At 41.0% G+C, this 17,773-nt stretch overlaps 1 protein-coding gene across 1 annotated transcript in view; it reads right to left on the reverse strand.

Annotated features, from left to right (window-relative positions):
• Nucleotides 1-965: 965 nt before the first annotated feature.
• The window catches only part of LOC114784862 (collagen alpha-1(XXI) chain), a 31,967-nt gene continuing 15,159 nt past the window's right edge, over nt 966-17,773 (reverse strand). Inside the window, exons 17-30 of the mRNA XM_028970646.1 lie at nt 13,988-14,041; nt 9,705-9,749; nt 9,563-9,616; nt 7,531-7,584; nt 7,125-7,178; nt 6,971-7,042; nt 6,647-6,682; nt 5,931-5,975; nt 5,457-5,489; nt 4,360-4,506; nt 3,628-3,682; nt 2,905-3,096; nt 2,755-2,832; nt 966-1,963 (exon numbers count right to left, since the gene is read on the reverse strand). Of these exons, the coding sequence (XP_028826479.1) occupies nt 1,779-1,963; nt 2,755-2,832; nt 2,905-3,096; nt 3,628-3,682; nt 4,360-4,506; nt 5,457-5,489; nt 5,931-5,975; nt 6,647-6,682; nt 6,971-7,042; nt 7,125-7,178; nt 7,531-7,584; nt 9,563-9,616; nt 9,705-9,749; nt 13,988-14,041 (1,104 nt within the window). The 3' untranslated portion in view covers nt 966-1,778. The remainder of the gene's footprint in view (nt 1,964-2,754; nt 2,833-2,904; nt 3,097-3,627; nt 3,683-4,359; nt 4,507-5,456; nt 5,490-5,930; nt 5,976-6,646; nt 6,683-6,970; nt 7,043-7,124; nt 7,179-7,530; nt 7,585-9,562; nt 9,617-9,704; nt 9,750-13,987; nt 14,042-17,773) is intronic.

The following is a 17,773-nucleotide window of genomic DNA, read 5'->3' on the forward strand; positions in this document are numbered from 1 at the left end:
AAACACATTACACCACAATGGATTAAAATCCTGCAGTGCTCGCAAGGTCCCCCTGCTCAAGAAGGCACATGTGCAGGCCTGTCTGAGGTTTGCCAATGAACACCTGAATGATTCAGAGGTGTCGTGGTCAGATGAGACCAAAATTGAGCTCTTTGGCATTAACTCAACTCGCCGTGTTTGAAGGAAGAAAAATGCTGCCTATGACCCCCAAAATACCATCCCCACTGTCAAGCATGGAGGTTGAAACATTTTGCTTTGGGGGCTGTTCCCTCTGCCAGGAAATTGAAAATGGGTCGTGGATGGGTGCTCCAGCACGACAATGACCCAAAACATACAGCAAAGCCAACAAAGGAGTGGCTCAAGAAGAAGCACATTAAGGTCATGGAGTGGCCTAGTCAGTCTCCTGACCTTAATCCAATAGAAAACCTATGGAGGGAGCTGAAGCTTTAAGTTAAGACAGCCTCGAAACCTTAGTGATTTAGTGATTCTGAAAGAGGAGTGGACCAAAATTCCTTCTAAAATGTGTGCAAACTTGGTCATCAACTACAAGAAACGTTTGACCTCTGTGCTTGCAAACAAGGATTTTGCCACTAAGTATTAAGTCTTTTTTGTTAGAGGGTTCAAATACTTATTTCACTCAATTAAATGCAAATCAGTCTCTATCATTTATTTAAAGTTATTTTTTCAATTTTCCTTTTGATGTGCTATCTGTCACTGTTAAAATAAACCTACCATTAAAATGATACTGTTCTGAGACATTTCATTTCTTTGTCATTGGACAAACTTACAAAATCAGCGAGGGCTCAAATAATTATTTCCTCCACTGTATTTTAAAAATGAGATTCAGCAGAATTTGATGTATTTTTGGTTTGTACACATGGTTTTATTATAAATGATGATAATCCTGAAATCACGCCTAGCTTTGAACACACATACATAGCATACATAAATGTAAACATGTGGAAATCTGTAAGAATAATAAAATAAAACTGTAACAGTAAAAAAAACAGTTATAAAAAAAATAAAACTGGTATAAAAACACGAAAATAAAAATGTTGGTACCCATAGAGTATATAACAAAACAATCCAAACACTTAAAAGCACCAATCGATTAAAAAATTGAAAATGTGACATAGCACCATACAACCATGATCAGTTATGGAACCGCTGGTTGCTATATACGCCTCTGAAGGCCCCTGAAAATTGAAAAAATCTCAGCCTGAGATTTGAAATTAAAAGAATATACGAAATTAAAGGAGCACAATCTGCCTTCAGTATATATTCCGCCATGATTGTGATGCAAAAATTAACAATAGACATGAAATGGTCATAAAGGAAAAAATAAAGTAGCATGAACAAACAAATTAAAATAAATGCATAGTCGGCTAGATGCATAGTTTAAAAAAAAATTGCATTCTGTTTGACATTATCTCAAACAGCATAGAAAAGTCCAGATTTTTTATTTGCATTAAAATGCCTTCCATCTGAATTGGTGGTAGCCTAGCCAGTGCAAAGATAAAACATGAGCCCAATGTTTATGTTCATATTATTATATAAAATTGTATTGACACCGGCTGGGACAATGACATAATGACCCCGCAAATGACTGGCAGAGGACAGCAAACACACCAATAGGTACATTATACACACAACTGCTGTCAGTAGTTTTTCTTTTTATTTCATTTAACAGACTTTAACAAAAAATGTAACAAAATGTCTGCAGCGGAGCTTTTTGCACCACTGGCCTGTGTGTTCATATCCTCCCCTATGCCAGGATCTCAGAAGTTGGGTCCTTTGCTGAATCCACCCTGGTTGTATGACTGGTAGCATATGGACATGTCACATACTCCAGCTGGGCCAGAGGAACCTCGCTTGCCTGGAAGGCCGGGAGCCCCCGATTTGCCTGGTACCCCTGGTGGGCCTGGAAGCCCAATGCCATCGCTGCCACGAGGTCCTTGGGCTCCTGTTGTCATCAATGGCAAATAAATATAATTAATGTCATGACACAAGAAAAGAATCAATCATTTATAGAATTAAATGTAATTTTTACCCTACCAAAAATGGACAAAAAATGTGCTGTCTGCATGCATTAGAATTCAAAGTTCTGTGCAGAATGATGCTACTGACTAAGGTTTTTTTTTTTTTTTTTCGAACCTGATATTTCATCTATTGCCTCGAACTAATTTTGTTCAGTGACAATGCCTCTCTTCCCATCTTCTAAAAATGTTGTAAATGTGTTATCTGCATTATCAAAGCACCAAAACCATGAAACCTGTCTGCTTTCACTTAGAACTTTTGAAATGTCATTTTGAAACCACTCTGCCTTCCACCTCCCTCGTCTAACTCATGACGGAAATTTACATCTGATCCTATCTCTCATCTCAACCCACACCGAGTCTCCCCACTTGTGCCTGCCATTTCCTGGACTCACTTCCTGGTTTAGTTTGTGTCTTGTTGCTACTTGTCATACTCCTGTTCTGCAAATATCCTCTTGGACAATAAAGAGGAAGTAATACTACTGCTATCACCGCTACTACTACTACCACTACCACCACCACCACTGCTGCTGTGTTATGTTGTTAAGGGTATATGTGTGAAATTGTGTTTTCTATATATCCATTTTGTTATTATTTATTATTATTGTGCATCATGTCTATGATTATGAGAATTTGTTGCATATTTTGAAGTAATCATCTCAGACGGATACCTCAGCTGCTGAGTAGTCAAGGTTTAGGCAAACAGACTGTGTTGTACCTGTTTCTCCAGGGGGGCCTGCTGGTCCTTGCCTTCCGTCACCTCTGTTGCCTTTCAGTCCCTTTTGACCCACATCACCTGATAAAGACAATAAACCTCAAATTTGTGTTAAAGTACATGCCTGTGCTACTGAGTGAACATCTGTTTTACCTTTAAGCCCCGGAGGGCCCGAAATGCCCGGGGCGCCCGGGTAGCCCTGGGAACCAGGCCTTCCAGGGTATCCCGTCAACCCCATAGAGCCCTTGCTCCCTGGAGGTCCAGGCTGGCCTGGAGGTCCTCTAACCGTTTGACATGGCTCACAGGTCTGTGGGCTCACGCTCTGCAGAAACTGTGGAAGGTGACCTGTGGAAAGTTGATAAGATTGTGAAAGATAAAACAGGTGTGAGCAAGTTAGTTAGAATTCCTCAACTAGAGAGTTCATCAAAGGCATTTTTAACACATCCTAATTTCCTGTTCACAACATCTAACCACTTGTCTGTCAGCTCTGGATTTTATCAAGCAACTCTTTTCCTCTTGTGAAAACCACCTTGGCCACCTATAGGATTGCATTCTTTGCAGAATTTGGCTTTGGGGTACACCTGTGTCAAACCCTGTCACTTTCTGTAAATGGTGCCCATGCAAAAGTCTTGTTTCAACATGTTTCCATGCTGGCTGCAGGGGAAAACCACTTTACGCATCTTCTAAATAAAATATTTTTAAATGCAAACCATATATTGCCTGGCAGACCTGATGCCACATTACTGTTACTAACTGTCACTTAATGTTACCTACTGTTACTAATGCAATCGGATGAAGTGTAGGAGTATCAGGGTGGGAATATATGTTGAACTTTCGTCCTATGTTGAAATATTGAGTCATGCACAGGATACTCACTTCTCAACACAATCCCACAAAGCTTGAGTAAGTGTTCATCTGAAGGAGGTTTCCCCTGAAACACACCGCATGGACGCTTACTGAACGGAACTTGGATGCCATGTCCCATCATGAACAGGCAACCACTCCTTCAGAACAAGAAACACTGACAGGAATTGAGCAGTTATGAAATGCACTCCTCTATGTTCTTTACTTCTCCCTGAAGGACAGACCCTTTCCACTTTTCTACTGTAGCTGCAGCTATCATTGAACTGATCATTGGGCTCAATTACATTCACATTTTTGTTTCCCCACTGAAAAATTAGCCCACCAAGAAAAACAAGGATTTTCTGTAGGCAGAAGTCATAGTAACAGTAACAATCTAAAAGACTCAAAACTCAGACAAAGAACAATTTTGTATTACTGCTCAGAGAACAATAAGAGAACAGTTTCTTTTTCTACACACATCATGTCCTTGTTTCATGAAAATAAAGAAATTTTGCAATAAACACTTTAAGCAAATCAATATTTCACTTCTTTGTATTGTACTTTAGCAGAGTACTGTACATTGGTGTACATATATATTTACCAATCTAAACATCCCAACAACCTTCCTATTCAAATGAATGCACAACACTGTGCCACTTGCATAGGAAATGATCTTCTAAAACGGAACGTGAACCGTATATGGGCCACTAAATGGGTCACTTAATTAGACACCCCTGTGAGCAGCAGCAACGGCGAGGTACTCACCGGCTTCCCAGGATAGCCTGGCACACCTGGTTGCCCGGGCAACCCATCCTGGCCCGGAGACCCCCTTGGCCCCACCGCTCCCAAGTGTCCCATATCTCCCGCCTTCCCATCGTGACCTTTGACCCCAGGATCTCCTGCGGTTCCTTTCTGAGGACAAGAAAGAGCACGGTAGAGCTTCTGTGTTGCACACTCCAGCTCAGAGTACAGGATATTTTAAGTAATTAAGCTCTGCACCATTAATAATATTCTTTTTTAGGCTTTTGTTAATGTCACACGACTGAAGCTCATGTAATCCAATTGGCTATTAATGTATGAATTATAATTTTGTAGATCTCAAATAAAATTTTAAATGCTTAAAGGATACATTTGGAAGCAATCAATTAGAAATCACATGCTGAACACTCATAATACAAAGAAAGACGTGTTACAACTGTGTTACTTCCCTGTCTAGACCATGTTTCAGCTCTGTGGATTTCAGGGACACGCCCACCATTTTCATATCATCCAAGCGTCATTCAAGCAAATGAACACGTTTTCGGACGAAAATTGTTTCTATTTAAGTCGCCTTTCTATGCTGTTGCCATGCTGATTGTTATGCTTCCACCTGGCAAACTATAGCTATTAACAACTTGTTCTGGGCAATGATGATGAATTGATGATGATTGAGATTAATCATAATTAGAAGTGGACGTTCCAGGTTCAGAAGGGAATTTCAAGGCTGGATCTCAACTGGCCGAATCAGAATTTTTGGTTTCTAAATGTCTTCATCAGAGAGAGGACGTCCCTAATAGAAATCAATGAATATGTATGGTCCATGGCCCTGTTGACCAATTTCATCTGTTCACATTGTTTAACAAACCAATTCCTGCAGTAGCGTGGTTCATGTTTACAGTCATATAAAAAAAAAAAGACTCTGTATATATATCAGTTGTAAACTTCTAATGTATAGTGCAGAATAGTGCAGTGTGAGGGTCGGCGCTAGGCTTCTTCATTCTTCAGAAGTGGCAGATAGTGAGAATTAAGTTTCAGAAGCGCCTACATTAGTGTAAAATGAGGCCGGAGGATTCAGCACAGCGCTGCAGTCTGATTCTACAAACCTCTCCTTTGCTCCCCCTGGGCCCAGCTTCGCCCTGCCGGAGGAGGGAGAAGGAAAGCCTGTTAAAAACTTTCAGCTGCAATATCAAAGGCCGGCTCTTATTAACAGCAATGCTGCACTGTGCACTGGAGAGCTGGAGAAGCTGCATTTCTGACTCCATTTCGCTTTGAGCTGGTTTGAAGTCGTGCGCTCTTCCAGCATGTGGTCTGATTGAACAACAGTCAACATTAGTCAGACGTTCAGTTCCTCTCAAGTGCTTCCCCTGCATCTAGTATTTACTGACTACTGCCACACAACACATCATGAATGTGCTTTCTTTAAAAATTGGCAGATTGGCAGATATAAGATTTCTGTTTTTTTTTTTACATAGTTGTTCATATTGAGCCTAACTGGTTTTAGCCAAATGTAAAAAAATAAAATCAAGTCTTCAAATTCTGCCACCTGGTGGCAGAAAAATGTGCTAAACCAAACTCACCAGGGCACCCGGAACTCCGGAGGCTCCCTCATGGCCTCGCTCTCCCTTAAACCGGATTGAATACGTGTTAGGGGGAAAGATAGCATCCAGGAATTAAAGGTTATCATTACAATTCACAGCCTTTGGAGCAGCACCAGGGTCCCGCTGACCTTTCCCAAAAGGCAGCCAGGGAAAGGACACATGAAAAGGAAGCTTGAAAAAAAAAAAAATTGGAACCCCCTTCGGCCCCCTTCTTTAGGCCAGAATAGAAAAGCCTCCATCACTCTCACCGGGGTGTCAAATCTCGACAGTCCTTGGACTGGTGGAGGCATTACGGAGACAGTACCCATTACTGGGGGAAAAAAAGTCCCATATTACTGCATGCGCCTAGTCATTTTGCCAAAGATTTCCTACAAGAGGAATGAAACATTCATGAGTTCCTATAAGAACCAGAGTACAAATCTATTGAAATTCACAGTTTGTTACATGCAGGTGTTGCATATGCATGTCTTTTTCATCTCAATCCCCCTCTCCCATTATGGTTATTATACTCTGGAACAACAAGCAGCACCATGCTGTCTACCGGAATTGGCTTTAGATTCGGTGATAGAATCGTCAGAATGCATTCTGCATTGTTTTTTTTTTTTTACGCAGTCGTTTTCATGGCGGAGACTGAGCTTTGGCACGTCTGAATTGCATTAAGCCCCTTTGTGTTAGACAAATGACAAGGACAATACCTGACATCCTTTGGGCCCGTCCTCTCCCCTGTCTCCCTAAAAGCAGCACGAAACCTTTCATTATGATAATAGAGTCAATCTCGATTGGCTTCTTCTAGAAAGAAAAAGATGTCAGCTTTTTCAGCCGGTATTAACCTCTGCAAACTTTAGCTAACACAAAGTAAATGTAGCACTAACAATAAAATGTTAATGAATTTTAACATTCTAAAATAAATTCCTATATCTGTTTCTTAGTATATTGATAACACTGCTGATGTTTTGTCTATCAAATGCATGGCCCTAAATAATCAAAGACGACAGTTTCGGTGTGTTTTTCAAACTTGCCTTATGACCTTTGAACCCAGGCAGCCCCATAGCACCTTGCATTCCTGGAAACCCAGGTTCTCCTTGTGCCCCCTGGGAGAAAAAAAAATCCTCACCGTGAATAAGAAGCACTGCGTGCCCTTCGCACTGCGTGAAACACTGAAGGGTCTCTCACCTTTTCACCTGCAGGTCCTGCCGACCCGGTCGTGCCATGATCACCAGGACTCCCCTGGACAACAGACAGTAACACGTTAACACGTTAGCAAGCCTGACCCCTGACCTTCATGGCTTTACTTCCACTGCTTTTTTTTATACCATGCTAGCTAGCTGTAAAAAAAATAATACTGAGCAGCAATAAGCTGTGGAACATAAAGAATGGAGAGTGCACTTGCAGATCTGCCTTTGCATGAAGCGTAACATAAATCCTTTTGCAATTAAAGCTATGTTCATTAGAACAGTCTTTAATTAGCCTGACAGAGTTAGGGGGACAGAGCGCTGAAATCGATTCGATTGCATCAACTCCGAGGGGGGAGTTGTTCTATTAGTGTAAGCGTCTGCGTCAATTTTTTTTGAAGACAAACCTTCGAGCCCTCTGGTCCTTCTGCTCCTGGCGGTCCCCTGGGGCCTTGGATACCCTGAGGGAGGGAAAGTAAACTGCTTTCTCAAGAACCCAGCGCAAATGCAAATTCTTATCTTTATTTCCTTCAATAAATATGTTCCTCTTTTTTTCCCCTAATTATTTGAATTATGGTGAAACCTCCGCATCTTAGCCTTTGATTTTTTTTCTCCTGGTAGCCACTTTATGTAATTATGGACTTTTATAATTTATTAAATTGCAATGAAAGTACAAAGCACATGCAGTTCAACTGCGATTCTGATTTTCATTTTGGCAGCACAACGCTACAAGGACGGAATACTGTGCTCTCGTAATCATTCATTTTGACAATAAACATATCGCACTATTAGTCTGTAGTTAATATCTGCAGATCCTGTAACAGCTTTTGTCTACCATCATCACACATCATGTAGCATCTGAATAAGCATTATGCAAGGTTACGGCCGACGCCCGTTGGTTTTCTATTAACCTTGCAGGCTGTGAACTTGATTAGTGTTCAGTTCTCCCTCAATGGAGTTTTGAAATGTCTGTTTTTTTATGCATTTTGTGATAGAATAATGGCTGATAGGGCAAAAAAAAAAAAAACACAACAACAACACAATTATGCTGTCAGCGTCATGGAGTGATGATGGGCCTTCTGCATCCATAATGCACAACATGGCAAATACTTTCCCATGGAAACCATGCTGCAATGCATAGTACATGTTAACCACGCGGATCCTGCCTCCAATGTGGCGGGTATTCCCTTTGAACTGTGCATTAATGTAACACAAGCCTGGGATGCAGCTGGTGTATCTTGTGCTGTACTGTATAGTGCATGCAGTGCAAACATGGCTGTATCTTTATCTAATGCAGCCATCTGTGCTTTAAGGAATTGACAACTCGTTTTTCGCAGCTCGGAAGTAAATTATGCATGTTCCTGACCGGAAAAACTACTGTCAACAGAATACAACAGAGTGCAATGTATTCTGGGTTTGTTGTGTAGCGCCCAAAAACTGTACTGTCTGGAGCAGATCAAACACCATCAAGATGCTCACAAGGATGCAGGCCCATCTTGAGGTGTCACAGCGAGAAGATTCAAGGGTTGACGGGAGCACAGAGAATATTTATGCCAGAGCGGAAAGAAAACCTCAGCAGCACAACAATCAGTAAATGTGCCAGATATGTGTCTCCTTCTTCTCAAGATACGAAATGTCAAGGGACGGGATGAAGAGCGAGCAGGAAGTTTTGTCTGCGTGGTTTTTAAAAATTACATGAGGTTATGTGTAATGCTGCGCCTCATGCATTATTTCTCCAAATTTGAGTAGTTTACTGGTCCGGGTTAAAAAGTTTGATTTAAGGAAGTTGTATTACACACCAACACACCCTGCTTTGTTTCAAGAACCTAATTTAAATCTTAACTTCAGTGACTGCATATTAGTTGTGTAGATTTGAGGAAAACACCAAAAGATGGCAGCAGTTGAGCAGAGAAATGGCTGAGATGAAGAAAAAAAACAGAAAAGTCTTACCAATAGAGGGCGCTGCTTCGTTCTGCCTCCCTGTTACTGGAGGCTTTATTACAGCATAAATATTTTTCTTTCCTGTCCTTGTTTAATTAAGCTCAGGTGACTGTTGGTAGCAAAAGGTTGCATGTGTCAAGGAGATAACATGAGAAGTGCAGGTCTGCAGCATCAGGGTTAAAATCGCACCAGTTTCTCTAAAGCAAACATTTAACTGAATCGCTACCTTCCAATATTATTATATATATTATATTATTAAATATATAACTTTTGCCAGCTGAATTGATTCTGTCACTTGAGTGGCACTATTTTTATAATCCGTACTTGAGATGTTTTTGTCCATTCATCATTTTAATTATTATTTTTATTCTATATTTATTTTATGATTAATTTGTCTTTTACTCAATGAGTCCAGCACATGCATAGAATATATACACTATATTATTATGTGACAAAACAGTACAAAGGTAAAATGAAAGCAACCTGTCCTTTACTTACCGGAGGTCCTTTTGGTCCTGTGGCCCCTTTTTGTCCTGGGTGTCCCCTCTCCCCCTACACTCACAGAATAAATTCATTCAAGACTCTTGTCTGGTTGAATAATGATCAAATGTGTTTCTTTAAGAAACATTATTTTTTTTACCGAAGGTCCTGTTGGTCCCATCTCACCTGTGAGACCTCGAATACCCTGAGAACAACACAGGAGGACATGGTAGGTCAAACTGTACATGTTGAGTGACGCCAGATAACGGGCCAATTTTAGAAAATGAGGCTGACTTGGACGTCTGCCTATTGCTTCAAAAGACGCCCCCCACACATACATGTCCAAATTGGTTTGGAAATTGTTTGTAATGGTGGTCCCATCTCCTGTGGGGGATGCAGTATAAAGTATTCAACCCATTTAACTTTCAGAGGGATCACAGAAAAGTGTCCGATGGATGACCAGCAATGAGAGTGGAGTAGATGAGCTGGAGAAAATAGACCAGTGATTACTATATGGACACTCTGCAAGGTTTTGTACCATGCTGGGTTTCATTACATGTGTAAAATGTTATAGTAAAAACAACAATAAATAAATAAATATATAAACAAACAAATAAATAAATATTATAAATATAAGTCAGTCCCAAGAAATGTACATCCCTAAAACTTACAAGATGTTCAATTAATTAAACTTCATTTTCTTGCATTAAGCAAATTTGTAATTATGTACCTTTTCAAACTATACAGTTGAGGTGTATTTTTGGAGGGTCAGCTGGTTTGCCCTTTCAGAATAAGAGGAATGTAAAAAAATCTTCTGATCTGCACAATGTACCCAACCTATGCTGTGCACTATCCACTTTGTCCATTGTTCTCTTCAGTAAAATGTCAGAAACTAACTCGAGGGGTTAAAACGTTTTTAAATGACACTTTATTGCAATGAAAAGTGAAAAACTGTGATAATGTGTTCTGAGTCAGTCAAGGACAAATCTCTGCAGTTTTGTATTACATAGATCCCTTCCTGCAGAACTTCATATAATGATCATATAATGACGAATTTAAGAATTAAATTAATTCAATGTGCCTTATAAACCTGGAACTCAGAGAGATTGTATACACACACACACACACACACGCACACACACACACACACATAAACAGTATGTGTCTGAAACCAAAAAAAAAGAAGATTTGTTTCACTTGACCTCTTCACATGGAATGAAATCCGATCGTGTTCCTGCAGTTGTTGTGCAGGCCCTGCATTGAACAGACTCAAAAACGTGCCAATTCATCAAGTCACTAACCTGCCCTCAGACAGCTTAAGAAAGACGCAGGAGTGCCCGCTTACTTCTAAACATCAGGCTTCTGAAAGGGCTGGAGGAAAAACCACCTTCAGCCCCCATCGCAGTATCCATCAACAGACGATTAACCACAGGATGTATAAATTCCAGCGAAGAACTTCAACGCAAGGACAAGAATATAAAAACAACTCGTAACAACTGCATTCTCCCGCACAAGCTTGGGTATACGGGAGAGAGGAGAACAGGTTGGTGTCTTTGAAGTGAAATGCACTGCTCTGCATTAATGGCTTGTTTGATCGAGGCAGAACGGCACTGATTCTCTCTCAGCGTCCTCCTCTCCTCCGAGACGCCTGATGGACTGGCGAACCCACCAAAACCCTTCAAACATGTGACGGCAGCACCAAGATCCTTGTGTGTCTGACAAAGCTTTACAAGATCAAAGTACTGAAACAAAAAATATCATTTCATGTCTTGGTTTGATGCAAAAAAGAAAATGTACAGCTCATTCAGTGGCAGGGTTTGAATAATTAAGGGGCGCTGGCAGACCGTGCGAAAGTTCATAAAGCAAGTTGGAGACATTAATGACGAAACCAGATGCCGCCGCTCGTGTGGATGCATTGCTGTGCCATTAGCTGCAAGGGCCATATGACATCCACAAAATTACCCACCCACGCAAAACTTGTCCTCACCAGGCAACTTCCTGCCCGCCTGCCTGCATAAAACCCCCTAGAACTGGTCTAATGCCGCCTTATCTCTAACAGTGGCCCATTTACCAATTCGCAGAACACTGGTGCCAAATGCAAACCCATCGCAGGTGCCTACCATCCCACATGGGGTTGGATTTCTCAGCCCCAAATGAGGGACAACTTTACTGGGGAGCTGACCAACAATGGCGTCGATGTGGAAACTGCTCCTGCACAGATTCGTGTAATGATCACATTCGGCAAGGCAATTGAAGCAATGCATTGTGAGATCTGTAGTTTGAGGGTTATCAGTGCCATAATATCAGTTATCGAGCCATGATAACAAATCTCGTCGCCACTAGTGGCTAGTGCACACAGGAGCGCCAACAATTGTGTCTCATAGCAATGTTTGCATGAGTTTTATCATGCTTACAGTAGTGTAGCATTGGCAGAAGAGGCTGTGATTGGACTACGGGACTGGAGCTGCCCTAGAATGGGAAAAATCTAAATCACCCATATTTCGTGATGTCCCAGACGATTTGGGACAGTTGGCAACCCTAGTCCCACATCAAGGTTGCTCTGAACTGTGCGACAGTGCTGCAAACTGGCCTGTACCAGCCTCTCTTTCAGGATTTTCTGAAAACACTGCTTGATATAACAAATGAACATTTCTCAGTATGCTGGCTTAAGTGCTTTGTGTTTGGACAGTTTATATAAATTTATATAATTTGGATGGATTTATATAAATTACAGCTACAACACAATCTTTTAATGATGTTTGCCCATGTGACGTATTGTGCATGAGAGCTGTCAATCTTCAGGCTCCTCCCATTTGAATGAAATATCATTAATGTTCATGTTCTGGGTGACAGAAATAATTACACACCAACAAAAAGTGAATTTTCTCTTACAGAAACAAGTATTGGCAAGTGGTTTGTTTTTGTTTGTATCTATTGATGGAAATACTGAAGGTGCCTGACCTTATATTAGTGAACAAGCCCTGCATAAATCCAGAGTGAAAACAGTGCCCTCAATCTCATAGGGTGCCCCTGGTGTACAGATGAAAAAGGACCTAAAGACATTTCACAAGATCAACGGCTCAGTGTTCCAATACCAAGCAAAAAAAACAATGTTACCTTGACATCTGAAAGGGTCCTCTCCAAACATTCCCTCAACATCCGTGTGGGAATTCTACAGGGTCATTATTGTGGGACATCTGAGTCGTTAGACGGCCATTTTCCCAGCAATACTTCTAATATTGTGTATTTGTGTATCCCAATGACAAATTACTTTCACTGGGGGTCCCCTGGGGGACCAAAATGTTGGGTAGCTAAAAAGGACTCAGCACCCGCATACAACACCACAAACACACCAAGAGTTCACGACAATAGTCAGATCCAAAATTTGCACCAGAAAAGTAAATGCTAGGTTGAGACAAAGGGCTAGCATCCATTACCATTGTTATTTTAAAAAGTAAATAAATCACGCACAGCATCCAAATGACATCCAGAGAACCAAAGGGCAACCTTCTCTGAGGGATCAGAACGTCGCACAAGGACATAACATTACAATGTGGACCAATCAGGGACATCATGAATGGTGAGTAAATGCCTGGCGGACGTGTCTTGGGTATTTATTATCCAGTACTGCTTACATAATATAACCATTAGCCTCAACCATCATGAGAGCGTATGATAAATGCTTAGATTATAATTTGTTAGTCCATATACTGGCTTGTGGGGTTGCATATGATGTATGATGGATTCAGTGGTTATGGATGATGAGCGAGTGAGTGAGTGAGTGAGTAAGTGTGTGGTACACGTCACCCACGTCACCCACAGCTACAACACACACAACCTCATTTGGCATGTGGACATGTTGCTGTGAGAAGCTTGTCTTCTAGAAAGTGTATGTAGGATGTAGACACACTACCCTGTCTTGAGTGGAACTAGCTCAAGCCATGCGTGCATTTTAAAGACTTCAGCCCCTTAATTTCTCTTTATTTCCACAGAAACCGCCACAAAGGGACACTGTCAATATTTTCTTGTGCGGACGAAAAGTGCAAGGGAAAAAACATGGAATAGATGTTTGCTTTGGGGATATGGCAGGTACACTCAGGCAGAAAATGAAACTGTGTGCCCGGTGGGTCTGGTGACGGCATTTTCGCTGATCAGACCTCTTTTCCTAAATCTTCTCAAGCCATGCCACTGAACTGCCAGCTTTTATTAAATAACCATAAAATATCAGCAGATGCCCATCTGCATCACTGACAACTTCCCAAAAAAACATGACTGAAAGCCATGACTGTCCTTAATTTTTATTTTTTTTAATTAGGATTATTATGTACATGATAGTACAACATCCAATGTTGCACAGGGTAAAACCACAATTAAATTTACAACAAATACTCTCCCCATAATCTGTTAACGTTTAATTCCACTGTTTTTAAGCGGGTTACTTACTGGAACACCTTGCTGTCCCTCAGCGCCTGGCACACCAGCATCGCCTTTATCCCCCTGTTAAAAAGAGGCAACCATCAGTTTCCTGGTGAGCATTCAGCATGCAGGACGGCTCGCTGAGAGGTCGCGTCAATCAGGATTTCCTTCACGCCGTAATTCGGAGGCCTTTATTCACAGCGGGGAGCGGATGGCTTCCTCGAGGTGCCCATTGTTAATCCCTAAATAAATGTTTCGCTCAGTATTTCAGAACGGAGCGCTCTAATGGTACACAAGGGACGCCGTTGTTTGCATTTGCATCTTGGGTCATATTTTAAAGCTAATAGCTTGGAGAAAAATAGAGGTGATGGATTTATTAGGCTAAATTCCTTCCATCCAAGCATTGCACAAGTAATGAATGCTAACAATTAGGTGAAATTAGACCCACAATTTTACCCACAACAGTCGGCAATGGATAACTGTGACAAATCACCTACAGTTGTTAGCAGTTCTTTATACACATTTAGATTTTATCCTCTAGCGTCCAACCCTAAAGATCCCGGTTATGAGGGTCTGTTTGTGTGTCACCCCGGAATGTCTAAATAGCAGCCAGATGTGGGCGAAATGTGTCTGAAGCGAAGTGAGGACAGAGCCGGGACGGTTTCTTATCAGCGATGCTCTAGTTAAGACCTGCCATCCCTCCGCATTCACTTATCTGCTGATAACTGACCTGGGAACAGCGAGCAGAGGTCAGTGTCAGCCTAGACATAATAAGAGAGTTGAACGGCACGTGCAGAGGAGATGATCCTCAAATTCTACTCAGTTCAACACGGAGACCCTATACTGAAATAACACCAACAGCAATCATGTGACCATACGACTGGTATTCATGGAGTTGGCAATATGAACAGAAACAATTACAGCGAATTGTCTTCTAGGCCTGGGATCAGTGTTGTGCATCGAAATTCCATTGATTTACTGATATATTTCTGCAATTTTCCTAAAGAAATAAAAAGTTGTCAGTAAATATAGTCTCCCCTAAACACATAAGCCAATGACAGAACAGGACATCAAGTGCTGACAATGCATATCCAGTTTTATACTGGTAAGTAGACCAACTATAATTTTAGCTATAATTTTGTATTTCAGCAGTTCTTAAAAAAACTAGTGGCCCAAAAATGTAAACTGACTTTCAACAATTAGTTTACCTAATATCAGAAAATCAGAATTACACAACATTATGTATTTGTGTTATAAATCAGTTCTTCAGAAATGCATCAGTCTACATATACAATTTGCAATGTTTTATACAGTCACCCACAGATTTTTTTTGTATTTTATCATGTTTGCATATTTGTATATTTTATTTTAATGGAATACTGCTGAAAATACTGTAAAAGTGCTTTTCCCATATGAATACAGCTTCGTAGGTTTTGCAGTTCATTTATTCTAGACGTATTTCATTTTTCTGATTGAAAGGTAGCTGAAACAGTCTGTTTATTGTCCATCCGCAGCCTAGGGCTTTAATTACAAAACCATTACAAAAAACCCTGGCCACAAAAGGCAGTGTGTACAGTGCTACTCTCAGGCTACACAAGCTTGGAACGTGCGCTAAATGCTATTTTTCTTGGGCAAAAATGGCTGGACCGCTGCTTCACGTCATCCCGGCCTCTGGAGCACAACACCAGCTTTATTGTAGAGAGAAAAGTGGGTGACATTATGGCTCTTGCTGGGTATTTACACACTGTGCCATGGTGAATGACAGGCCTGGGCCACACCCTTCACTTTCTGTTGCAAATGTGAACATCTGACAGCCGGTTAGTCATCTGAGAGTTGTCGTCCCAGGTTACATGAGGAAATGACATCATATGAAACCTACATGCTCTTCACACAGCTCAGGGATTTTGCTTTGCATTCCAGTTATGCTGCAAGTGCTTATCCATTGTTGCATTTGTGGCCCCAAGAATTACAAAAATTCGAATTTTGCTTGTGAAAATGACAATGCAACAGTCCAAAACACATTTGGAGTGCTGTCCATTAATAAAAAGCTTGGATAGCTGGACAACTCATATTAATAGTGGTCTGTGCCAATCACACACATGGTCTCATAGGTGGTCACTGTGGTTAGACGGCACCTGTTTCTGTAGGAAGAGCTCTGGCTGAGCACAAAAAATCATGTTTAGAAAAATGATTATGGCATTTACCAGATGACTTACAATCAGAAGTTACAGGGACAACCCCCCTGGAGACACTCAGGGTTAATTGTCTTGCTCAGGCACACAATGGTAGTTAGTGGGGTTTGAACCTGTGACTCTAGGGGTCTTCTGGTTCATTGGTGAGGCTGTTACACACCAGGCTGCTACCACCCCAACAACATTAAAAAGATGCTAAACCACTAAATTAACTATTGTATAATACAATGATAATAATTCAGCAGTTAAAACTGAATGAAACAAGAGGGTTCAGACCACAGCAGTCTTCCTCGAATCTAATCCGAAATTTTGAATCAATCAGCAACTTATCTTGTGGTTTTGAAATTATACTAATCATAGACTTAGTTGCCATAATTTTTTTTTTTAAGTGTGGATTCTGAGGGGATTTTTTGTACCACAGACCCACACCTAGACTCCCCAGATCCATGGTTTGCTCGGGTTTACAAGTAAGCTTCATGGGAATCATCTTCTCTCAGCATGACGCCAAAGACAGCTAATCTAATTCCCACAGTTCCGGCACGGCATTCTTCGCAGAGTGGGTTAACACTGGAAGATGACGTGAGCAGGATAGAGACGTGTTTCGGGTTCTGCTATTTGGTGTGTGGGTTGCCAGAACTGAAGACTCTAACAGATATGTCTGTCTACACTGTTGGCTTAAGTGTGTGGTCTGCACTCTGGTCTGCGTTTGCAATAGAGTCGTTGCTGGTCGGCGCAGAAGAACGCAAATACAAATTGAAACCTGGAGGCTTGAAAAAAGGCAGAAATTGTGCATTTGATGTCGAACTGTGAAGTAGTTTCTGTGGGAGTAGATTGCTGTGCACTTCAAAGTCTTGGCCAACAGAACAATTAACAATTACTAGAAAAGAAGGAATTAAAAAAAATTACTAGCAACCTTCATTTCGGCCCGATGCACAATAAGTCCAAACAAGCTACTTTATGTACATTTAATATGTCTGCTGAGGCGCAAACGATAATGAGGTTTTAAACGATTGCATATGTTGTAGTGTATATGCAACTAATATATATTTTTTTATTGCGGATATATATTTTGTGAGTCTGCATATTTAAACGTGCATGCATGAATATGCAAAACTGTGATTGACACCAATGTGAATTGGTATGCCTGAACGCATAAAACAGATATATGTATGTATTTGAACATGCCAACCAGACTAGTAAAAAAAAACATGAGACCACATAAAACAGTGAAAAGAGAGTCTTAAAGTGACTGGACAAGGGTACAGGCTGAAAATTAGGTTTTACTTGTTGCCCTCTGTGGTAATGCGGCACTTTAACAGTCCTGTAATCCAAAACATGAGAGCTGGAGGATGAATGTCTGTGATTCGGTCTGATTTATCTGTAACAGGTCTGAAGGGGTTTTGGAGCATTGAGAAGAAACGGTGAAAAAAGCAGAAATTTGTGCTAATGAGATTCAATAGTGATGCCATGTGTCTTATCAGCATTGCACACAGAGGCACCACACTTATCATAAATGGTCCGAAACCATGGCTTCTTCTTAACAAACAGCAGTTTAACAAGTGAGTGAACCGTGTGCAGTTTTAACAACCTTGTAAAATATGGTGCCTACATAGTCTGAGTA

Source organism: Denticeps clupeoides, chromosome 2 (genome assembly GCF_900700375.1).
Source record: "Denticeps clupeoides chromosome 2, fDenClu1.1, whole genome shotgun sequence".
Lineage (NCBI taxonomy): Eukaryota > Metazoa > Chordata > Actinopteri > Clupeiformes > Denticipitidae > Denticeps > Denticeps clupeoides.